The sequence below is a fragment of the Stylophora pistillata genome, chromosome 2 (assembly GCF_964205215.1).
Source record: "Stylophora pistillata chromosome 2, jaStyPist1.2, whole genome shotgun sequence".
NCBI lineage: Eukaryota > Metazoa > Cnidaria > Anthozoa > Scleractinia > Pocilloporidae > Stylophora > Stylophora pistillata.
The window spans coordinates 19,822,377-19,848,525 of record NC_142520.1 but is presented as its reverse complement, the minus strand read 5'-3'; the positions used below and the strand labels follow the sequence as shown (position 1 = coordinate 19,848,525).

Below are 26,149 nucleotides of genomic sequence, written 5' to 3'. Positions count from 1 at the left end.
TGCGAAGATGTTGTCCATGACCAGGAAAATTGGTACACATTTAGTTTTTGTGCTCGTCTAACCGATCTCTCTTTCTCTAGTACCTATTTCCTTCAGAAGAGGAAAAATATGCGCACGCGATTACACGTAACTGTTCGGTTTCCTTTGTTTACATAATTTGACGTGCCAGTGCTCAATTTAGTCACAAAAAAACCTACGGCTGCCGGTGCTCGTTCTTATTTGATCTTTAATAAAGGTATTCAAAGGCGAAACAACATAAACAACTGGATGAAATGACAAGGAAGGTACAGGTCGTTGACTGTTTAACTTCTCGAAGAGTGAAGAATTAAGAAGATGAAAAATCAAAGATTTTTCGTATCCCGTCGGTAAAACGGCCACAACATCTCTGCCCGAATACATCGCTTCTAAACACCGGACCTGTTTGGGTTTTAAATTAAGGTTACAATACCAACTCCGAGATATAGCGACTTGAAGGCTGCTATAAAACGTGGCGACCTGAACAACGATAGCGTCGATTTGAAGATGACAAAGCATATGAGGCAAAAATCGAGCAAACAAACGACTCGTCCCTAAGGAATTTTTTTGCTCTCTAAACACGTGACCAGCCTAAACCAGGGTCTCTCCTCGCTCGCTCCAGGGGACGGGAAGATGAGAGACCCTGGGAACGAGGTTACAGTGAGGCAGTCATTACTAGGAGCTTAAGCAACTCCGACGAAAGGGACGATGATGACGTCAAGTAATCGCGGAGAGTCTGGAACGAGGACGTCGTTTTTAGCGGGAAAATGAAATTTAAGCGGTAAAGTTGCTCAAGGACGACGACGTCTGAAATCTTGTTTATTCTCGCTTCGTCCGTTTATCAAATGACATCGTTCATAGACGTCCAAAACCTTCTTCTCACTCATGGATCAAATTTCCACATTTATATCGAAAGTTCGAGAGTAGGTTATTCAATTCTTGAACATCAACAGTCGAAGGAATTATTAAGCTTTAGCTTTATTTACAATAACTTACGCATCACAAAGGCTTAAAATATTAAATTTTACGCAAGTTATTTGAGATTTAAATTCAGTTCTAAGTGTTGCTGATATAAACAAACCTATTTTGCACAAGGTTTGTCTGATTTTCAACATGCTTTAGCCTGATATCTTCTACCTTTGATGCTCCTTCCTTTGGCGATCAAACGACGTAAGTCTGTCAATTTAATCAATGCCAGCTAGCGATCGGCACAGATAGCAGTCGTTGCGTTTCACCAAAGAATACTATTTTTTCCCGTGTGATTTTGTCGGAATAATTTTTATGGCTGTAAATCTATATCAAACATTTTGAAAATAGATTCGGAAAACCTGACAGGTATTCAAGCTCATGTTAACACACCGATCTGAAGAATTCTTTGTTGTTTAAAGCGTCTCGATTGAAAAAGAGGAACACGCAAATTTTTTAAGGAGGCTCGAAAGGGTTTTCAACAATTAACAGCAAGCGTCAGTCAGTAAAAGATATCAGGACTGTCAAACTTATCATCAGGATAACAACTCGACATATACATAACACTATGTTAGGGAAATCTTTGAAGGGGGTTCGTCAGGCATTTTCTGTTGCCATGGCAACAGTACAGTAGTGCTAAAAGACCCTCTAAAACTCAGTTTTTGAAAGATATCTCAAAAACCAAGACAGTGACCTAGTTTTTTTTTCAAATTTCTTAAACGTCATCACATTCTCTACCTGTATACGTAATATAAAAAAAACTATCTAGTAGAACTTGAATTATTTAGGAAAATGCTGTTTTAAAATGTAGAAAAAGTTCCACTAGATAAATTTTTTTAAAATTTTCTTCAGGAATGCGTAATGATGTAAATAAGTTGTATACAAAGAGATCAGGGTAGGTCACCGACCTAATTATCCGTGATATTAGTTCATCAACTTGGCAAGGTTTATTTCCAGTTTTTGCAATTCTAGCTTACACTATTATATCCGGTCACGCGTTTTTAACTATACCGCTGACTCACAGGCTCATTTTCGCGAGGACGAGTTCGTGTCCGCGCGATTAATCGATGGATGCCCTCAGAGCGGAAAAAATCGTTCATCCTGAAGATGGATTCACATTGTTTTGTAATTTTACACCCTCCTGAAAAATAAGTCATCCTTTGAGACTCAGACTACTTACTGTTACGACAGTTGGAAATGAACTCCGGAGAGAATTCTCCAGCGGAGTTCGATATATGATGACAAGTTGATTTTGCAGATGGCACCAATGCCAGTACTCCATTGAGGCCGGCAATGTTGAGTTTCTCGTACACAGATTGTAGTGTAACATGAGACAGACCAGCATCTGCCGGCTTATGGACCATGTTTGTCGAAAGATGAAACTTTCCATCGAACGTCTGGATGGTATCTTGTCTTTGTTCCAAGATGGCTTGATCGAAGGCCTCATTCAGCGATGCACATGTATTCACCATGATTGAACGATATAATTATTGTTCAGGTGCAATTTGAAGTGAAGGAGTGAAAAGAATTTGTAGTGAAAAGAATTTGCTTTAACGTCTTCCAGATTATCATGAGCGTCAAACTCAGTAGAAATGAGGGTTTCGTAGACGTCAGTAATTTGTTGGTCGTCGCAGATTTCGCGAATTTCTATAACTTTCGAGGTACTAGAGGTATGAACAAGACTTGGCTTCATTTTTCGTTTTTTTTTTCTATTTGCCACTGCCATAACCGTGAACTTTCATTATTCCATTTTAAATGGAAAACAAAACAAATTTTGCAATCCTTTCTTAACAAATGCGAGTTTGCCTTTTCGTAGTTGTAATTTACAGTGTATCGAGGGAAATATCAACAATCTTTCTCACAAGTTTAAGATAAATATTTTATTTTAATTTTACCATCTGTTGTTGAATTAGAGTTAATTTAAAGTCTTACCTAAATTTTTACGATCCCTTGTTTACTGATAGAGGAGGAGAGCCACTTGAATGAATCTCCACATACACATGAAACTGTTACGGACACAACATGACTTTGTCGATTAAAGATTTGTACATCGCAAACGACGAGTTTTCCATAATAACAGCATGCGGTGGAGAGAGTGCTACAAAAAAAAAAAAAAATACAGAGTTCGCAAAGCTCCCCGCTGCAGAGATAAATTATATGGGGTCGTTCTCTGCTGAAGGCGCAGTGATGCGCATTCTTTGTGGTGTGTGTTCTGCATGTGGAGGGGAAATTAGAGAAACAGGATCAGAGAAAGATATAGTGGAAGAAGTACGCAAAGAAATACGCGAAGATATAGTGGAAGACGCTGAAGGAAAAGAAAACCGTGTGGTAGAAGGTGTAGAAACAAGAGAGGAGTCCGGACTAGCTGTGCTTCCAGTTGATTATAAGCTCAGTTGGCTCGATTTCAGTCCTTTCCTCTCCATTTTCTCCTCAAAAGCTAACAGAAGAACCTCCATCAGATCCGCATCATGTGTACTTCAGGTCGCTTTTGTTAGATTTAACGCGCCTTTTGCCATTTTGACGCAGTCTGATGCCAAGAAGTCTGCTCTCTTGAGTTCGAGGAAGCTCTCTGTTAAAAGAAAACAGAATACCTCGATCTGTTGGACGCTTTTTCTCGGGTATATATGGGTTATTTCCGTCCGCCATATCGCACAAATTCCACAATAAATATTTTTTGAGCAGAGACAGCTAAGAATGTTGCCGTACAACCACTAGAGTTGTGAACTTCTGGCTGATAATCGCACTTACTTAGAGGCATTGTTAGCGATAATATTGCGCATGCAGTATCTATGACGCCGCTAGTTTCAATAAGAATAATCTGAAGGCTCAGCCAAGCGATGTGTATAAGGGGCTTGGGAATGTAAGTCGAACTTACACGGCGCGAATTTTGAAAAGAAAACTGTACGACTGCATAGTCGACCGTAGATCGCACTTTGAATGGCCGAACAATGTGTTGGTGCCAAATAAAATCCATAGAAGCTAAATTATGGGAATGAGAGTCAACAAGAGTCACTATCTTCTAATTTTTGAACCAAAGTAATACTTTTACTGGGTCTTCCATGCACACCGTTTCACTTATGCTCAGACCGTTGGTCGCAATGTTGGATGCTTGTTTCATTTGAGCTGAAATCAAGTGGCGGAGCAAACCTATTTATAGCGCGCCTTCGTGTTTAAATCTGCTCAAGCCATAAACGCGTCGTCACGTGACCTCTAAGATAGTAACGGGAGGAATTTACATAGCAACCGGACATCGCACCTATACAAATAATTAATTAATTGAACAAAAATTTTTTTTGCTACTTTATATCTGCAACGATTACAATATTTCCGGGTGCAGATTCTGAAGACTATTCCTATCTTTTTTTTTTTTCTTTTTTTTTTAACGCCAATATCTTTTAAGCACAAAAGCTCACGAATAAAATAGATACCGGGATGGTACGAGAGTGCACGGTGCGCGAATTATGAAACATTTATGTATTTTCTTTCCAGGATTTATCATAATTGTACACCGTTCACCGTCCCTCATTGAAATCTTCATTTTAAAAATCCCTGTGGTATTTAGTAAATAAACCCCTTCGGGCGGCTGGTATGTCGGCTGATAATGTCCGCGGCTGAGAGATTGTCCGAAAAAATAAATATTTAGCCGAGAAGCGAAGCTTCGAGGGCAAATATCAGATTTTGAGGATAATCTTTCAGCCAAGGCCATTATCATCCGACATACCAGCAGGCCAGAACGGGCTTGATTTATTTCTCAACCCTCTCATTAATTTTGCATTAATTTTTGAGCAGTAGAGCGCAGGCGCGAGCCTGTGTTCACGTACGGTAATCATCCGCAGCTTTTTAATCTCTTTCGTCATCTGATTCTGTGACTATGCTTTCGGAAATTAAGATATTGTTTGGATCTAACAATTGTCAAAGGTCTTCGACTTAGTCCTCAATGCATTTCTCCAGAGAAATGCTTGATCTGAAAATCACTGGAGAAACTATTTATGTTAAAAAAAGAAAGTTTTGATATCTTCCTACTAAAAATCAACTGTCAAGGACCTAAAATTAAGCAATCAACCATCAAAATCGAAAAGGATTCATCGTAAATTGTCAAAGTTAACATCGTCTTCCCACCCCCTCCCTTAAGTACAACACTTTGATACAATTTGTCGCCCAATAAAAAATCCGTGAAATATTTCTATTTGTACTACAAAGACGATAGGATTCCACAGACTTTGGTTGTCTATCATGACGCAAAGTAATAAAGTTTACCTAAATCAATTACGGGTCAAGCAATCATAAATCCTTAGGAAAAAATAAGGGAATGTCCACAGGTATCCGGAAAGGATACGATATCCTTATCCAGAAATGATACTTTGGAAATGAATACTTCTCTTAAAGGCACCAAGTTTAGTATCAATAATGCTTTTTAATTTCTCAAAGATTCGATCTACAAGATCGGCGATAAGTTCTGAACCGTAAGAGCCTCTCCGCGGGATTATTCGAATGTGCTCACCTCCAGATGTATCGCCAGCAGCTGGGTTCATATTACAAGGGTAGCAATTATCGTAACCGTATGTGCTATCTTAAATCTGCAAACCTGTGGTGAACACTCTTGCACATGACCTCTTTATCTACTTGGTCAGGTTACAAATAATTGCTCATTATTAGAATGTGTAATAAATTCTCGTCAGGAAATATAAGAAAATACACTTGCATAAATGTGCCCTCCGACCAAAGGAAAATTTATATTCTAGATACATGTAGGCCTCATATAAAATTCACTGTAGTTTCAGTACTTTCCGGATTGATATATTAAGGAAATATCATACAAAAGTTAAAAGAAAAATCATTTTTGCTACAAATGTTTCTTTTCAAGCTAGAATTGAATCTCGATTCCTGGGTTGATACACGCATATGCGATAGACCGTCAAACAAAGCATCTTTCTCTCTTTCTTTTTTATCCTGTTTTTTGGGGCGATCTTATATCAAAGCGGAGAACTGGAGTCTATACTTGAAGAAATTACTTGAGTATTGTGCAAACATAGTGTAGTACACCGCGGTTAAATTAAAAGGCGTTTACTCGCGTCCGTTACACACTTGCTCTTAACCGAAAAAAGAACTGCATATCCTTGGATAAATTAAACATATGCGATCTTTATGCATGCAAATCCGTAGGTCCTGAGTGTATTACAAGTTGTTGCTTACTGTTGCTCGCGGATCGTGATTAGTTTATCAAGAATTAAGATCCACACTTGTCTTTTATTCCAAACAGGATCATGATTACACGGTGTCTTATCCTGGACTAAAACTCTAACTATAATTTTCTATCTAAAAAGCAGTAACTAAACACGGAGACGTCAATCTAACCAAACTATCAAGAAACCAAAAAGCGATTAGTAAAGTAACCAGATCACTGGGCCTAAATGAAGACCCCGAAAACTTCTTAGAGTTCTAAATTAAGGTATAACAAATTGGCGTGAACGAATTGTCAAAACAAAAATATATTATCAACCCACAGACACTGTGATGTATTAACAGGTTCTACCTGATCTGGTTTAAGTCATCGTTACCACGCGCTGGTTTTTGGCTGGCCCATAATGACATTTGTAGATTTATTGCAGAAATTACAAAAATTGCGAAAAAATGATCTCTCCGTACATTTCATAATGGCAAAGAAAAAGCTTCCTTTCCACGACGTTAGGCTCTTAATTTTGCATTACTGCGCAGCACCGTTTTACGAAAAACCGATACGCTATTTCAAATGCTCCTTGACAAAATCATTGTGTCCTGAGTTTATTTCTTAATGGTAAAGGAAATGCCACCAAAGAAAGCACGAACCCCTGTGAATTCTCAAAAATAGGATTGGCCAATGGCTAATACATGTGGAATGGATGGATGTCTGATATATCGGCTCCGCGCGATCAACGAAATGTAATAATGCAGTGGACTCGTTTGGCTCAAAATATGAATCTCTTGCAGTATCAGTAGCTTTGCTTCTTACCCAAAACATTTCTCACTACTTCAAGGTATCGATGATAACGATAATGCATTTATATCAGCAATGCAGCTGAACGCCCGTTACACAAACTAACTGCCATCATTTGTTGACAGGTACTTGGACCACAACCAGTTGGAGGACTTACCAAAAGAGATATTCATGAGGAATACCAACCTAAGAACTCTGTAAGTCAAAAGTGAAGACTATTCCTCCTAATTTTAATCCTACAGGCAATGTAAAAGGACAATGAACAGGGAAAACGAAAGTGTTGAAGAGATAGTTGTAACAGTTACTACACTGAAATGATCAGACATTCACCAAAGTTAAAAAAAATTACTATTGTTTAAAATAGAATATTGATAGATAAGGCCACACTTTGTAGTCGTTATGATATATGTATATCAACCCAGTCCACAGGTTCTTGGCCTACTTACCTTTCGAGATTTAGGGTGGGAGGAAGAAGGCGGGATATGGAAAGTTGCGTAGCCACTGGAGGCTTATTTCTTGCATCCTAGGGGAGAGGAAACGCGTCCACTTCCGCTTGATTCTGCCGGCGTGAACTCCCTTGCGTCTTTTTCGCGGTAAAAAGCTTTAGGGGTTACAAGGACAAGACATGAAATTAATGATAATCTTCTTTTTGCTGTGAGTTCAAAGTGTTTTGTAGGAGGCATGGGCGAAGGTTGAAAGGAAAAGAAGCTGTAGCCCAACATCTCTACCAATAAAAAAATAAATTACGCTAATCAATAACGCTTCAGATATATTGTGACCAAATATATACGTGAGAAGTACTTAAGTCCTTCAATTCTACAAGAAATCAGGTGACTATGGTAAGAGAATCAATTTGAATTGCATAAACCTATCTGAGACTCGCAGGATAAGAATATAACTAGTAATATAAGAGATATTGTTTAATAACATTTTCATTTCTAAACTTAAAGTCAGCCCAAGGACATATAATCAATATTGCTTGGATCTAACAATTGCCAAGGGTCTTCGACTCAGGCCTCAATGCATTTCTCCAGAGAAACGCTTGATCTGAATATCACTGGAGAAACTATTTATGTTAAAAGACAGAAAGTTTTGTTATCTTCCTAGTATAAGTCAACGGTCAAGTACCTAGAATTAAATCATCAACCACTAAAATATAGAACGGTTCATCGTAAATTGTTAAAGTTAACATCGTCTCCCCACCCCTTCCTTCCTTAATTACAACTCTTTGATACATTCTGTCACCTAAAAAAAAAATCCGTGAAATATTTCCATTTGTACCACCAAGACGATAGGATTCCACAGACTTTGGTTGTCTATCATGACGCAAAGTAACAAAGTTTACCTAAATCAATTACGGGTCAAGCAATCATAAATTCTTAAGAAAAAAAAAAGGGAATGTCCACAGGTATCCGGAAAGGACACGATATCCTTATCCAGAAATGATACTTTGGAAATGAATACTTCTCTTAAAGGCACCAAGTTTAGTATCAATAATTATTTTTAATTTCTCAAAGATTCGATCTACAAGATCGGCGATAAGTTCTGAACCGTCAGAACTTCTCCGCGGGATTATTCGAATGTGCTCATCTCCAGATGTATCGCCAGCAGCTGGGTTCATATTACAAGGGTAGAAATTATCGTAACCGTATGTGCTATCTTAAATCTGCAAACCTGTGGTGAACACTCTTGCACATGACCTCTTTATCTACTTGGTCAAGTTACAAATAACTGCTCTTTATTGGAATGTGTAATAAATTCTCGTCAGGAAATATAAGAAAATACACTTGCATAAATGTGCCCTCCGACCAAAGGAAAATTTATATTCTAGATACATGTAGGCCTGAAATAAAATTCACTGTAGTTTCAGTACTTTCCGGATTGATATATTGAGGAAATATCATACAAAAGTTAAAAGAAAAATCATTTTTGCTGCAAATGTTTCTTTTCAAGCTAGAATTGAATCTCGATTCCTGGGTTGATACACGCATATGCGATAGACCTTCAAACAAAGAATCTTCCTCTCTTTTTTTTTATCCTGTTCTTTGTAGCGTTCTTATATCAAAGCGGAGAACTGGAATCTATACTTGAAGAAATTACTAAAGTATTGTGCGAACAAAGTTTAGTACACCGCGGTTAAATTGAAAAGTGTTTACTCGCGTCCGTTACACACTTGCTCTTAACCGAAAAAAGAACTGCATATCCTAGGATAAATTAAACACATGCGATCTTTATGCATGCAAATCCGTAGGTCTTGAGTGTATTACAAGTTGTTGCTTTCTGTTGCTCGCGGATCGTGATTACTTTATCGAGAATTACAATCCACACTTGTCTTTTATTCCAAAAAGGACCATGATTACACGGTGTCTTATCCTGGACTAAAACTCTAAATAAAAATCTCTATCTAAAAAGCAGTAACTAAACACGGAGACGTCAATCTAACCAAACTATCAAGAAACCAAAAAGCGATTAGTAAAGTAACCAGATCACTGGGCCTAAATGAAAACCCCGAAAACTTCCTAAAGCTCTAAATTAAGGTATAACAAATTGGCGTGAACGAATTGTCAAAACAAAAATATATTGTCAACACACCGACACTGTGATGTATTAACAGGTTCTACCTGATCTGGTTTAAGTCATCGTTACCACGCGCTGGTCTTTGGCTGGCCCATAATGACATTTGTAAATTTATTGCAAAAATTACAAAAATTGCGAAAAAATGATCTCTCCGTACATTTCATAATGGCAAAGAAAAGGCTTCCTTTCCACAAGGTTAGGCTCTTAATTTTGCATTACTGTGCAGCACCTTTTTACGAAAAACCGATACGCTATTTCAAATGCTCCTTGACAAAATCATTGTGTCCTGAGTTTATTTCTTAATGGTAAAGGAAATGCCACCAAAGAAAGCACGAACCCCTGTGGATTCTCAAAAATAGGATTGGCCAATGGCTAATACATGTGGCATGGATGAATGTCTGATATATCGGCTCCGCGCGATCAACGAAGTGTAATAATGCAGTGGACACGTTTGGCTCAAAATATGAATCTCTTGCTGTATCAGTAGCTTTGCTTCTTACCCGAAACATTTCTCACTACTTCAAGGTATTGATGATAACGATAATGCATTTATATCAGCAATGCAGCTGAACGCCCGTTACACAAACTAACTGCCATCATTTGTTGACAGGTACTTGGACAACAACCAGTTGGAGGACTTACCAAAAGAGATATTCATGAAGAATACCATCCTAGGAACTCTGTAAGTCAAAGGTGAAGACTATTCCTCCTAAATTCAATCCTGCAGGCAATGTAAAAGGACAATGCACAGGGAAAACGAAAGTGTTGAAGAGATAGTTGTAGTAGTTACTACACTGAAATGATCAGACATTCACCAAAGTTAAAAAAAAATTACTATTGTTTAAAATAGAATATTGATAGATAAGGCCACATTTTGTAGTCGTCAATCCGACAATCGTTATGATATATGTATATCAACCCAGTCCACAGGTTCTTGGCCTAGTTACCTCTCGAGATTTAAGGTGGGAGGAAGAAGGCGGGATATGGAAAGTTGCTTAGCCACTGGAGGCTTATTTCTTGCATCCTAGGGGAGAGGAAACTCGTCCACTTCCGCTTGATTCTGCCGGCGGAACTCCCTTGCGTCCTTTTTGCGGTAAAAAGCTTTAGGGGTTACAAGGACAAGACATGAAATTAATGATAATCTTCTTTCTGCTGCGAGTTCAAAGTATTTTGTACGGGGCATGGGCGAAGGTTGAAAGGAATAGAGGCTGTAGCCCAACATCTCTACCAATAAAAAATAAATTACGCTAATCAATAACACTTCAGATATATTGTGACGAAATATATACGTGAGAAGTACTTGAGTCTTTCAATTCTACAAGAAATCAGGTGACTATGGTAAGAGAACGAATTTGAATTGCATAAACTTATCTGAGACTCACAGGAGAATAATATAATTAGTAATATGAGAGATATTGTTTAATAATATTTTCATTTCTGAACTTAAAGTCAGCCCAAGCACATATAATCAGGGTCAATGACACTTACAGTGTATAAATCTGCTGGAATATCATCAAATGTTACAACTTTCATATTATATTAGAGCCGTGATACCGCGTGGGATATTTTGTTTTGGTTACAATGGGAACAACTTTTTGAAATATGTTTCCTTACTTGCTAAAAAAAAAATATTTAAAGTGATGACCAAAAAACATACAGCGTGAAAAGATTAGTTGTTTTGGTATCGGAGTTTTCTGAAGACACGGAAAAAAAGATCACCAATCATTTGGGCTCGACAAACTCGTAAGGGGTGGAAGAGAGGAGTTTTACGGTTGGCAGAGCATAAAAAGGTAACTTGTTTTAAAAAATAGAATGCAATATAGAGGCCCCCGATAATGCTTGGGCAAAAGAAATGATAGTAGGCAAAAGGAAAGCTTCTTTATTACATTTTTTTCACACTCTTCACTTACAGTGTAACAAGAACTTGGTTACCTTGTTTCCTTTTATTATGAGTTATTTTGTTGTTTTCCAAGCCTTTTACTTTGAAGTTTTAATTTTGCGCGGAGCGGTGGAAACATTCAACCTATTAAAAGGGTGTTCAATATTAAACCAGAAATATTTTGTTAAGATTCAGGTGTAAACTTAAAGAAAATTGTTCAAAACCAATAGCGGAGAAAAAAAAAAGATTGAACAGAATATGATTGCAGCCTTATTTAAAATATTCAAACTTTCTGCTTATTCTGATTTAGACAAATCCGTGTTCGAATAATCCTTCTTATCCACCCTTAGGAGCGAACATCACTAATCATAAAATATGCAAAGTTTGTTTAATACAGCTTCAATGCAATACTACTATGTCAGGTTTCTTTTGATTTTAAAAGCTTCAGCTGATTCCCAGCAGAGATACAAATTTTATTCCCTCCCTCTGTCTTGCGAATAAAGCCTGATAATATCATATGAATCTGTGCGTGCACAATAAAACAGGTTTTGTCTAATCTTCAACAAACTATTTTCAGTATGCGTTTTATATGACTATTCCAATATTTTCCCGCTCCAAACCATTGCTGTTAATTTACTCACCCCTCAGCTTAGCATATTAAGCTTGGCTTATTATGAGAACTACAATACATGACAGTGTGTAATGTAGAGCCTTGTGTAGTACAACAATAAGTAATCAAGTTGCTTTCAGAGCTAAAAAAATCGATTTTATCTCAATTCATATTGTCACGGATTATAGCTTCTTATTCTCTCTATTGCCTTGCGATGTCAAAGTAAAATGTAAATATCAAATCAATGAGAATATCAGTTTAATGAGGAATAGATTCGAGCACATTTATTTTCTGAACTTTGTTGTCAGATACTATGTAATTGACAATACATTTACTAAACTTTGACAGGCTGCTGAAAAACAACCAGTTAAAGAAATTGCCGTCAGGCATTTTCAGTAACAATAACCAGCTGGAATGGCTGTAAGTTTGGAGTCTTTCCTAATATTTATGTAAGAGGAACAAGTCAAATCCCACCTTCAAAACAGACATTTTTGAATGCGTGGGTTATACTGCATATTTTATGTATATCATTGGTCATGTCCCAATAAAGCCACACTAAAACATAGACAAAGAGATTTCCTCTGAAACATGCTTCGTATTCGTTCGCAAAAATGGATTATCAAAGAAACATTTGTAATGGAATTTGTTGAGGGATCATTCTAGGGTCAAATGTACCGTTAGACCCTTCCCCTCTTTCTTAAATAGTTTCGTTATCAAGTCAAGAATGTTCTATGTACTTCAGTGTTCAAGGATGTGTTTCAGTGTTCTGTTCATTCTTCCTTGCGCAAAAGAACGAATATAAAAAGAAAAAAAACAAAAAATAAAAACAAAAACAAAAACAAAAATAAAAAAAACAGTTTAGCGACACCTATAATGGCAACCCAGTTTAAATGACGCCAGTCATTTAAACTTACAATGCAATAACTGTGAACGACCTCTTGAAAATATGTCATTTCCCTTAATTACTCTCCAGGCGTCTACGAAACATTATCACGGTATACGGATAATTTTCAAACTTTGTTGATATCATGAAAATGTTCAAGACTTTGGAGGGGGGGGGGGGGGGTAGGAATCCCGTGTACTATTCCTTCCTAAATCCAGACCCCACTTTCCTGTGTCTCCGAACCACGTTTCTTCAGCACAATCAAGTAACAAAATACCAGTGGTGAATACCTCAGCTCTTTTCTCTGCACATTATCATAAACTACTGGACAGTGTTCACTGGACGGCAAAAGGAAAGCTTCTTTATTACATTTTTTTCACACTCTTCACTTACAGTGTAACAAGAACTTGGTTACCTTGTTTCCTTTTATTATGAGTTATTTTGTTGTTTTCCAAGCCTTTTACTTTTAAGTTTTAATTTTGCGAGGGGCGGAGGAAACATTCAATCTATTAAAAGGGTGTTCAATATTAAACCAGAAATATTTTGTTAAGATTCAGGTGTAAACTTAAAGAAAATTGTTCAAAACCAATAGCGGAGAAAAGAAAAACAGGATTGAACAGAATATGATTGCAGCCTTATTTAAAATATTCAAACTTTCTGCTTATTCTGATTTAGAAAAATCCGTGTTCGAATAATCCTTCTTATCCACCCTTAGGAGCGAACATCACTAATCATAAAATATGCAAAGTTTGTTTAATACAGCTTCAATGCAATACTACTATGTCAGGTTTCTTTTGATTTTAAAAGCTCGAGATGATTCCCAGCAGAGATACAAATTTTATTCCCTCCCTCTGTCTTGCGAAAAAAGCCTGATCGTATCCTATGAATCTGTGCGTGCACAATAAAACAGGTTTTATCTAATCTTCAACAAACTATTTTCAGTGTGCGTTTTATATGACTATTCCAATATTTTCCCTTTCCAAACCATAGCTGTTAATTTACTCACCCCTTAGCTTAGCATATTAAGCTTGGCTTATTATGAGAACTACAATACATGACAGTGTGTAATGTAGAGCCTTGTTTAGAACAACAATAACTAATCAAGTTGCTTTCAGAGCTAAAAAAAATCGATTTTATCTCAGTTCATATTGTCACAGATTATAGCTTCTTATTCTCTCTGGTGCCTTGAGATGTCAGAGTAAAATGTAAATATCAAATCAATGAGAATATTGGTTTAATGAGGAATAGATTCAAGCACATTTCTTTGCTGAACTTTGTTGTCAGATACTATGTAATTGACAATACATTTACTAAACTTTGACAGGCTGCTGAAAAACAACCAGTTAAAGAAATTGCCGTCAGGCATTTTCAGTAACAATAACCAGCTGGAATGGCTGTAAGTCTGGAGTCTATCTTAATATTGATGTAAGAGGAACAAGTCAAATCCCACCTTCAAAACAGACATTTGAATGCGTGGGTTAAACTGCATATTTTATGTATATCATTGGTCATGTCCCAATAAAGCCGCACTAAAACATAGACAAAGAGATTTCCTCTGAAACATGCATTGTATTAGTTCGCAAAAATGGATTATCGAAGAAGTATTTGTAATGGAATTTGTTGAGGGATCATTCTAGGGTCAAATGTACCGTTAGACCCTTCCCCTCTTTCTTAAATAGTTTCGTTATCAAGTCAAGAATGTCCTATGTACTTCAGTGTTCAAGGATGTGTTGCAGTGTTTTGTTCATTCTTCCTTGCGCGAACGAACGAATATAAAAAGAATTAAAACACAAAATAAAAACAAAAACAAAAATAAAAAACCGTTTAGCGACACCTATAATGGCAACCCAGTTTAAATGACGCCAGTCATTTAAACTTACAATGCAATAACTGTAAACGACCACTTGAAAATGTGTCAATTCCCTTAATTTCTCTCCAAGAGTCTACGAAACATTATCACGGTATACGCAAAATTTACAAACTTTGTTGATCTGATAAAAATGTTCAAGACTTTGGAGGGGGGGGGGGGGGGTAGGAATCCTGTGTACTATTCCTTCCTAAATCCAGACCCCACTTTCCCAGACCCCACTTTCCTGTATCTCCGAACCACGTTTCTTCAGCACAATCAAGTAACAAAATACCAGTGGTGAACACCTCAGCTCTTTTCTCTGCACATTATCACAGACTACTGGACGGTGTTAGATTCCTCACGAGCCTCCACGGATTCTTCAAGGCCTTTATAAAGACATCCGGTTTCTTATAACCGTAATTGAATTTGATTACGCAATAAACTGCGGGTTTATTGAGTCGTTCTCAACAGATGGGTTCAGTGAGAGATCCAGTCTTTCCCGACAGTTAATTTTCTTCTGGAGAACTCTAAGCCATTCTTTTGTCTGAAAAAAAGCAGTCTCCTCTTCAAAAAAAGACAGAAGACATCGTTTTAAGGAGAGGAGAAGTTGCATCCATTGACAAAAAACACGCCGATCTTTTGTTCTTTTCAAGTTGAAGGATGCATGAGTACGTTTCATCACCACTGCAACTTGTAGTGAAATTTAAAATAGGGAACGCACTGGATTCAAAGCAGATCTGTGAAAGATGGGTCAAGATATGGGGCATGGAAATCATGAATATGGAGCCGCATATCAGTCATTGTAGATAAACTCCTAGCAGCCAAGTAAATGATGGTCGGTTGCATGGAAAATAGGGTTTTCTTCTCGCAACTCTGAAGCACGCTGGCGCAGAAATCGTCAGCGGCAGTTGGCTCGAAAAGTAAAGGCCCATCTAAAAATAGCAGCAATAAATGACAGCGCGAGCACATTAAAGAAACTATGTTTAAGGCAATTCGGCATGGAGGATGAAACAGATAGAGATGACCGGTTTTGGAATACCAACTCCGTAGAGACTACGGGATGAGAGACCTTGATGATGGGATGAGACCACGGGATGAGAGTACGGGAGGAGAGAGCTTGATGATCCCTGTAGTGTTTCACGGTCTGTGAAACATTTCGATTCAACTAAATTACGCGCACACAAAACAGATTGAACTCGACACTCGACCATATGCTTTTAATTCCTCTAATTCCTTTCGGCCGTACACAATTACATCATAGGTACTAGAGTCTCTCCTTTTTCCGAATACTTTGTCCAGTCCCGTTCCTTAAACAAAATAACAATACATACTATAACCCTTTCCAAATGGCTCAACTCAACAGAAAAACTACAATGTCCAAAAAAATGTCCTAACAAATGTCTAATATCATTACATAATGACATATTCATAAAGGTGAAATGTCCTTCTTAAGGCAATAAACAAAGTCTTAACCAAGGTTATAATCTTTTAGCCTCTCTGGTTGACGATTGTGCCTGAGCCGCAACACATAATGCTGAGTTGAGACTCTTGGTTCCTTTTCCAGCCTAGCTTTTGGGTCTTTTGGCAATGTCCATTAGGATTCCTTCCTGCTGTTTCTTGTGATTTATCCTCCTCATACTTCTGCAGGTGAGCAACGCTTCTTTTGTAGTGGGCACCAGTTGGAGACTTAATTTCCACATGACCTCCTTCTTTGTTCACCACCTCAATGATGGTGACAGCTTGTCTGACCGCGGTTTCGGAAGAAGAACTTTGTCTCCTTCTTTCAGGTTAGACTCACAAGCACCTCTCAAATTATCAGCATAGTCTTTGCCCTTTTGCTTTCTTTCACGATCTCTGTCCAAGTCTTCACTGTCATTACTAGCTGAGTGCAACTCTTCTACACCTGGCAGCTTTGAAGGAATCTCTCTTCCAAATAACAATTTAGCAAGACTCACTCCAGTCGTTGTATGTGGCGTGCTTCTGTAACCGAGCAAGAATTTCTGCAATTCTTTCCGCCAATCAAGTCCCTCGCTGTGCGCAACCCGCATTGCTTTTAGCAAACTTCTATTTTGTCTCTTGACTTTACCATTGGCTTGTGGCTACAATGGAGTTGATGTTCTGTGTCCGATGTTGTCGTTTTCGAGGTAGACTTCGAATTCTTCTGCGACAAATTGTGCACCGTTGTCTGGTTTAATTCACAGCGGTAGTCCATGAGTAGCGAACTTGTACCCAGACAGCTAATAATTTTGCTGGATGTCACTGATTTGGTCACAGCTACTTCAAAGAATCGGCTAAAGTAATCCACAATCACCAGTAGATATTCACCCGTTGGAAGGGGTCCTAACAGATCTGCGGCGAGGTCTTGCTAGGGCTGTGTAGAGAGTTGTGTTCTCTTCAATGGTTCTAGGGGCAAGGGTTTACTAACAAGCTGGTAACCATGACATGTTCTGCACCTCTGTTCAGCTTGATGGTCTATGCCAGGCCACCATTGCTTGGTACGGAGTTTTTGCTTGGTGTTAACAATTCCTTGGTGGCCTTCGCGTGCTAGATCTAGTATTTACTTGCGAAGTTTCTTCGGGATTACTAACCTAGTTCCTCTCAACACTAACCTTCCTAGCACAGTTAGCTCGTTTCTTTCAGCTTTAAAGACTGGCTCGCCGACAGTCCAATCATTGGTCTGAACGCACTTCCTTAACAGTGCAATTTCTTCATCCTCAGCAGATGTTTTTTCAATGTCCTGGATAGGTATGGCTCTAGGGGCTGCATTCTCCGCAACGTACTGAATGTATTCTTCTGCCACATTCTTACTTTCATTTGAAACTTCTTGGGTTAGGCAAGACAAAGCCTTAGCTATGTTCTGTGGGCCTGGACGATACATCACTGTAAACTCATATGGTTGGAGTCGTAAGACCCATCTTTCAATTCATTGACTACTGCTTGAACTTTGGATTCTGTTGGTCCGATACCACGTATAGACAATAGGTACTCTATGAATTCAAATTGGGGCATCTGAAACTTGCATTTCTCACGATTCAGGGTCAAACCTCTTTGTTGCAATCTTTCTAACAGCTTCTCAAGCCTATCATCATGTTGCTGGTCATCTTTAGCATGAAGAATGATATCAGATACAATGAATATATGAAGCTCGTATATTTTGAACTGCGGTATTAGATACGTACGATGCACTTTCCGCGCAGTAGATAGCGCTATTTATGCAATAGCGAAAATCAGACCTGAAAAAAATCAGGCCTGTACGGGACTCGAACCACTGACCTCTGCGATACTAGTGCAGCGCTCTACCAATTGAGCTAACAAGCCAACTGGTTCCAGGCCGTTAAGTTGATTCGTAATAAACCCGTGAAAGTGATAAATCAGATACAATGAATATATGAAGCTCATATATTTTGAACTGCGGTATTAGATACGTAAGATGCACGATCCTCGCAGTAGATAGCGCTATTTATGCAATAGCGAAAATCAGGGCTGGCAGCGCGGAAACAACCAAAAACGGTGGGAAAATCACGCTTAATTTGCAAAGGCTCGATCGACACGGCAGAGAAAATTTAGTCTCCAGCGAGATTTAAGGGAGAGAATTTTTTCAAGAAGCGGCACTTCGAGAAAATTCCTTAGGATGGTCGCGTGCTTCAAAGTTACAGCGGCAAGTCAATTGTTGTTGTCACGCAAGCTACGCCGCTTCAAATGATTTCTTCAGTAAAACAACAAAGGGTATCGACCATATTTTACATGCAGCGCTATGATTGAGGAATTGCAAAGGAATCAAATTTACAAAAGCTATTGAGTTTGAAAACGATCTAGCTTGACAGTTAATTAGGTAAGAACAAGACTTGCTAATGTTTTGTAAGACCTTGTCACGAAACTTTCAAGTAGCAAAAGAATGACAACCCTGAATGTAATCTGAAACAGAGTTCTGAAGGAAATGTTTATTAGTATAAGCATATATTTTAAAATTTAATCTTCATATCTTGTAGACAGAAATACACTGGAGTTTATAAATAGAAGTATGGTTTTATCTAAGCATAACAGCTAAAAGCTTGTTTATTACTTCACGAACAATGATGTTTGAGTCATTTATGAAATTATCCTATCAGTATAGAGAATTAGTGTTAATTAGTGTTTATTCTCAGTGTAGAGAAATATGTGCCTCGATGACATACTTTTACACCAAAGTGACCACATTCACACCAGACTTTGCCAAGTGCGACCCATGCCTTATTCTTCAACACTGGAACTTGCAACACTAGAAATGTCCAATTTTACCAAACACCGTCAATTTAAAATTACAAACATTGTACATCGTAAGCTTTCACATCATTGCAAAACCGCAATGGGAGTTGTTCTTCACCGCAATACAGCATTAAAAAAGGGTCAAGACCGCAACACCGCAAACCCCAATGTCTTGGCCCTCTTAAAGTGATTGGTTAATTTATACAATCACACGCACCATGCATGAATACGGAAACTGAAATTTGAAATTTAAAAACAAAAAAGATTGTTACCAAAAGGACGTAAAGACAGCAGAGTGACAATAACTCTCAAAAAAGAAACAAGTTTAAGTTTAAATTTAAAAGACATGTTTCGACATTCTCATGTCATCTTCAGTTGCAAATGAGCATTTAACTGTTGTACGTTTGAATTTAAATTAAGGTACGTTACAAACTATGTGTAAGGGCTTACGTTACATTTAAATGTTAAAAACGCGAAAGATGTAAATAGCGCGCGCTTGACTAGATCAAAAAATAAATAGATAAATAAAAAAAATAAATGTAATAATAATAAAAATAAATTAAAAGACCAAGGAATAACATAATTAAAAGGAAAGACACAATTCTAGATGTTTCAATTACTGATTAAGGATAGGTTTTTCCCACTTAATATGCAATGCCTCTTTGATCTTAATTTGGTATTTTGAAGCGGCAGAATCTAAGATCGTGAAAAATTCAGTATCACAAGAATCAAGACAGGCCCTTTGTTACGTGTTCGAACGTTTTGAGGAAAGGTTGTTCGTGAACTAAACTGAACGCAGGGTTGTCGGAACAACAACAAGAAGATTTATTCGAAAATGAACGTAATTTCCACAAGTTAAACTCTAAGCAACTCGTACTCGACAAACTTACACGGCCTCCGCCAACTTGAATAAATACAGCTCTTGTCACGCTTGACTAAACACGGCTAACTCCAACTCTGTTCGCTTGTGAAAGATTAGTTAAAAACTTCGCTAGGACTCGTCTACTTATATACTCTTACAATAGGCTTCTAGAATTCTCTAAATTAGTAATAGTTCTAATTATAGAAGGATTACAAAATACACCGATTTAGAAACGCTCACGTACGAACCTAAAAATAAACAAACAACGAACTCTCGCGAAGCCTCTAGAATGTAGCGCTAGTCACGCAATACTATTTTTCGTAACATAACCCCCTTCTAGAAGAAATTTCCTAAATTTATCCTAAGTAAGAAAAATTGCGAAATAAGGTGCAGTTCAATGTTAGCAAACTTAATCCTCTACACGACTCAAGTAATCTGCTCCAACGTTCTCTGAGCCTTTAATGGCTTCAACTCTGAATGAATAGCTTTGTAAAAACATAGCCCAACGCATAAGGCGTCCGTTGTTAAACTTAGCACTGTTCATATACTTTAAGGGTTCATGGTCCGTCTGAAGAACAAAAGAAACTCCGTACAGATAAAGATGAAATCTCTTGATACTCCATACAATTGCTAGAAATTCCTTCTCAATTGTAGAATAGTTCCTTTCTGCACCTGTCAATTTCTTGCTTGCGTAGCAAACAGGGAATAACTTCTCATTATGTTTCTGCATTAATACTGCACCGATTCCACTGTTGGAGGCGTCCGTCCTTAAGAAATAGGTTTTAGCTGGATCGGGGAGCCGTAGAATAGGCTCGCTTGTTAGGTAAGACTTGATTGTTCGGTAGGCTTTCTCTTGGGCTTCACTCCACTCAACTTTATTAGGTTGGCCTTTCCGCGTAAGGTCAGATAAGGGCGCTGCAATCGCTGCAAAGTTGGGAATAAAATCTCTGTAGTATCCTGCTAGACCCATAAATGATCGCACCTGTTTCTTTGTGCTTGGTCTTGGGGCATCTTTAATTTTCTCCACATTATCCTGATGTAGACCAATCATTCCTTGCTCTAGTCGGTGGCCTAGGAAATCCACACTGTTTACACCGAATAGGCACTTAGTAGGTCTAATGGTGAACCCCGCTTGTACAAGGCGTAAAAATAGCTCTCTTAGGGCTCCAATATGTTCTTCCCACGTACGGGTGTGAACCAATATATCATCCCAGTAGAAATCAACGTTGGCTAAATCTTTTAGCAGCTTCTTCATTGCACGCTTCAGTGTTGCTGCAGAGTTGATCATTCCGAACGGCATCTTCAGGAACTCGTACGATCCATCGGGTGTTACGAACGCCGTTTTCTGTATGTCCTCTTCCGGTATTTTTATCTGCCAATATCCCTTGCTTAGGTCAATTTTTGAGTAGAACTTGTCTCCACTAAGCTTCTGAAACAAATGTTCGGCGGTTGGCATAGGTTCGGGGTCAAATACAGTTAGTTTGTTTAGTTTCCGATAATCAACACACACACGGTTTGTGTTGTCCTTTTTCTTCACTACTACCACAGGTGATGCATACGGAGAACTGGACTCTCTAATAACTCCCATTTTGATCATGTCGACAATATCTCTTCTCAGCGACTCTCTGATGCTGTAAGGCACTGGGTAAGGTCTTGATCTAACCGGTTCGTCTGAAACGAGTTTGATATGATGCTGAACGAGATCTGTAGCACCTGGTGCTTCAGTGAACAAATTCGCGAACTGTTTAGCCAGATCCGTAAATTCATTGCGTTGCTCATTCGTCAGATTTGGTCCGGTTTTAACATCCTCGATCGATTCTTTTGCTACATATCCACCAGGCTCTAAGAAATCAATGTTTTCTTCTTCTGCTTCATCTGCTTTAACTGCACAGTTGACAGCATCGTCTACACACGAAGCGCCTACCCCACCAGCTAATGCTCTTTCGGCTGTGGTCTCCTCTTGCTCAAAATACTTTTTAAGTAGATTAGCGTGGTAAATTTTCTCCTTGCCTTTTACTTTCACCTTGTAGTCATTGAGACCTACCACAGAACTAACTTCAAAGGGGCCCTTCCACTGCATAAGTAGCTTGTTGTGGTCGGTAGGTAGCAGTATAAGCACTTTCTCACCTGACTGGAACTTCCTAACTTTGGCCTTTCGGTCGTAATAGTGCTTTCCTTTCTGCTGGGCTTTCTCCAGTTCACTATGGGCGAGTTTAAGAGTATCTTCTAACTTCTCTCGTAATTCGAAAACGTATTGGTAACTGTTCTTTACCTCAGGCTCGTCAACTTCTTTCGTCCACAGCTGTTTGAGTATAGCCATTGGTCCTCTGACAGCTCTTCCATATAACAACTCAAACGGTGAAAAACCGGTGGACTCTTGGGGAACTTCACGATAAGCGAACAACAGCGCATTTATATAGCGATGCCACTGCCTTGGCTGCTCACTACACAGTCTCTTCAACATAGACTTCATTGTTCCATTGAACTTCTCCGTTAAGCCGTTACACATCGGGTGATAGGGTGTTGTTGTAAGCTGTTTAATGCTGAGTAGACGGGTGACTTCTCTCATGCAGTCAGAAACAAACTGCGTACCGAGATCACTCAAGATTTCTTCGGGTATTCCTAGACGGCTGAAAATATCTACCAATGCCTCTGCTACAGTCTCTGTGTCAATGTTCTTTAGCGGCACAGCCTCTGGGTAGCGAGTCGAAAAATCTACCAGTGTCAATATATATCTGTGTCCTTCTTCACTCGGGGGACTTATAGGGCCAACAAGATCTATTGCTACTCTCTTAAAGGGTTTATCAATCAATGGCATCTTCTCTAACGGTACTTTTGGTACTGATCCTTTACTTACGGTTTTCTGACAAACGTCACAGGACTTGCAAAATCGAGTGACGTCACCTTGAATTCCAGGCCAGTAAAACGCACTCTGGATCTTGTCCGTTGTTTTCTTTATACCCATGTGTCCGCCCATGATCGATCCGTGAGCTACTTGCATTATGGAGCGTCTCAACTTTCCAGGTACCATAACTTGTTTAAGTGGCTTACCACCATTTACATAGGGATGCTGGTACAAGCGATACAGTACTCCGGATTTTTCTTCAAAGGAAATCTCCGCCTGACCCTTCGCTAGTACATCGTCTCGATCCCAATACTTACGTAGGCTCTCATCTTCTCGCTGCATCTGTTTGAGCTTCTCTTTATCCACAATAGGGTTTTCACGGGTACTAGGCACTCTCAAAGTGGTGCGTTCGTCCTTTTTCTTAGCTTGACTTCGGGTCGTTACTGCACAAGCCTCTTGCCAACTGGGATCTGGATTTTTTGCGTCCCTTGCATCACGTACATTACCAATAATTAGGTCGTAGATAGGATCTGAAAGGCACTGCGCTTCTACGTGACCCTTGAGATAAGGCGTATCAACATAAATTCTTGCTATAGGCACTTTCCTCGCTGTGTTGTCTATAAGCAGCATGACGTTAAAATCTCCGGTGAACTGATCCTCGCTAACAAGGTTCTTCCTAACTACAACTCCACTGCAACCGGTATCTCTTAAAACGTCAACAGTCTTCTCTCCTACTCTGCCTTTTACAACTGGCATCTTACCTCTCACTCCAGATAAGGGTTCAACACAGGCATTACTTAGCAACGGGACTTTCTTGCCACAGGCCAACAGAAGCTGATCATTTTGAATACACGACTTAACTTCCTCAGGGGTAGCGTTAAGATCTGGTGACTTAACCAAACAGCCAGCACTAACTTGACCACGTTGCACAAGATTACTATCTTTACCTTGATTTCCTGACTTCCGTCCACTCGCTCGACAGTTCCTCGCCTCATGACCTCGCCTGCCACATAGGAAACACTTTCTTACTAGAGCTGGACAGTTAATCGCTTTGTGTCCTTGGGTATTACATTTGTAACACTGGGGAGCTGTTGTCTCACTCTGTGAATTCTTTGTTTCCTCCGTTTTGGATGGCCTCTTGGTCGCGGAACTAAACAACTGCTTTCCATGTGCTTCCAAGTATTGATCGGCGATTTTCGCTATCTGGTCAAGCGTTTCCGGGGCTCTTTCACGAAGGTGAATAGCTAACTCCTTTGGGCAGGAGTCAATAAACTGTTCTTCCACAATTAAGTCTTTCAGGCCTTCAAAGGACTGTTCAGTGTGTGACAGTTGCAACCACCGCAACAAGTATCTCTCCAGCCGCACTATAAACTGTTCTGGACTCTCATCGACTTCCGGCTTCGATGTTCTAAATTTACGGCGATATCCGTCCTCCGTAAGGTCATATCTCTTCATCAAAGCTAGCTTCACCCGGTCATAATCTTGGGCTGCCTCCTCAGATAACCGCGAATAAACTTCTAGTGCACGTCCAGACAAAAGAGCACTAAGTTTCGAAGCCCATCCTGTTTTCTCCCACTTAGCTGTCGCTGCAAATCTCTCAAATCTCTGTAAATAAGCATCCAAGTCGTCCTTGCCATCGATAAATGAGGGAAGCTTGGGTGCCTTGGCCCTATCCTCTCTTACTTCAGGACGCCCGTCAGCATTCTGCACGGCCAAACGTGCAATCTCCAACTCGTGTTCTCTTTTTGCCGCTTCAATACTCTCTCTCTGTTTCAACAGCTCGGCTTCCATCTCCAATTTTCTTAGTTCGCGTTCTTGTCGCCTAGTTTCTCTCTCTTCGTCTTCTTTTCTTTTATTCTCTTCAAGCATTCGACGTCTCTCTTCCTTTTCTTCTTCTCTCTCTTCCCGTTCCCTTCTTCGTTCTTCTTCAAGCAGTCTGCGTTTCTCTTCTTTTTCTTCCTCGTCTCTCACAAACTCAAGGAGCTTTTCTCCTTCCAAACCAAATTCTTTTCCCATCTGCAAAAGCTTTTCCATTTCCAAAGCGGTGTTTCACAGCAAAACCACAATACACTCTCTTGTACAGTTCTTCTTACTTTTTCTGTAACTCCTTCTTGAATTGTCCTTTCCTGGTTTCTGTAGTCGGTAAACAAATGAATTCCTCTCCCGGACAGGCCCCCAATGTTACGTGTTCGAACGTTTTGAGGAAAGGTTGTTCGTGAACTAAACTGAACGCAGGGTTGTCGGAACAACAACAAGAAGATTTATTCGAAAATGAACGTAATTTCCACAAGTTAAACTCTAAGCAACTCGTACTCGACAAACTTACACGGCCTCCGCCAACTTGAATAAATACAGCTCTTGTCACGCTTGACTAAACACGGCTAACTCCAACTCTGTTCGCTTGTGAAAGATTAGTTAAAAACTTCGCTAGGACTCGTCTACTTATATACTCTTACAATAGGCTTCTAGAATTCTCTAAATTAGTAATAGTTCTAATTATAGAAGGATTACAAAATACACCGAATTAGAAACGCTCACGTACGAACCTAAAAATAAACAAACAACGAACTCTCGCGAAGCCTCTAGAATGTAGCGCTAGTCACGCAATACTATTTTTCGTAACACCCTTGATGATTGCGGGTGCTTGTAAATATGCGAAGTTTTGTCCGACAAGAGGTGCTCACCAACTCGTGTACAAATGTGGCGAGTGGTCTCACCAATATAACTGAAATTACAACCAGCACATGAAAATTTATATATGACACGCGAACGTAGACCTAGCGGTATTGAATCTCTCACACTGAACATGTTTCTGAGTTTAAACGTACTGAAGACTAACTTAATATCTAAATCAGCTCTACAATAACGTTTGAGTAGTTGTCTTAACTTAGTCTGAGCGATGTTCGAAAACCGACCAACATAGGGAAGTTTATAATAGTGCGCAGAGGGTTTACCGGAGTTAGAAGAGGCGTTCTGTCCAGTAGGAGAATTATTTTTCTTCGCTAGATATCTGTAAATGATCTTGTCTATGACCCAAGATGGAAAACAATTTTTCCGTAGCAAGAAAATAAGTTTCTTGACATCCAGATGAAAACCAACCCAGGAATTATTGATCTTGTATGCTCTGTCAATCAACGTTCTGACTAAACCTAGTTTGTAAATCAAAGGGGCGAGGCTGAGATAATTAGTAAGAAGGCCAGTAAATGTCTTCTTGCGATATACACTAGTGACGATGGATGTATGATTGTTGTCTAACAATATGTCTAGAAACGATAATTTCTTATCAATTTCATTTTCCATTGTGAAACGAATACTAGGATGCGTGGCGTTGATATAATCAAAGAACACGAGCGCGTCCTCCTCGCTATTGAAAAAACAAAAGGTGTCATTAACATAGCGTCTGTAGAACAGAACTTCAGAGAGTGAATAGTTATCTAGCCAGTT

General features: G+C 39.0%; 2 protein-coding genes and 1 pseudogene across 2 annotated transcripts in view; 1 reads left to right on the top strand and 2 right to left on the bottom strand.

Annotated features, from left to right (window-relative positions):
- The window catches only part of LOC111347678 (uncharacterized), a 724,620-nt gene that overhangs the window by 415,466 nt on the left and 283,005 nt on the right, over positions 1 to 26,149 (top strand). The window lies entirely within an intron of this gene.
- On the bottom strand, positions 16,222 to 17,631 carry LOC148737639 (uncharacterized; annotated as a pseudogene).
- On the bottom strand, positions 19,800 to 25,331 carry LOC148737638 (uncharacterized). Its single transcript, XM_088747364.1, has one exon. It carries the CDS (start codon positions 24,737 to 24,739, stop codon positions 20,270 to 20,272), a length of 4,470 nt encoding a protein of 1,489 aa, XP_088603490.1. The 5' UTR covers positions 24,740 to 25,331; the 3' UTR covers positions 19,800 to 20,269.

Excerpts from the sequence above, each read along its gene's own strand:
- LOC148737638 (XM_088747364.1), bottom strand. The coding sequence starts at position 24,739 with ATGGAAAAGCTTTTGCAGATGGGAAAAGAATTTGGTTTGGAAGGAGAA.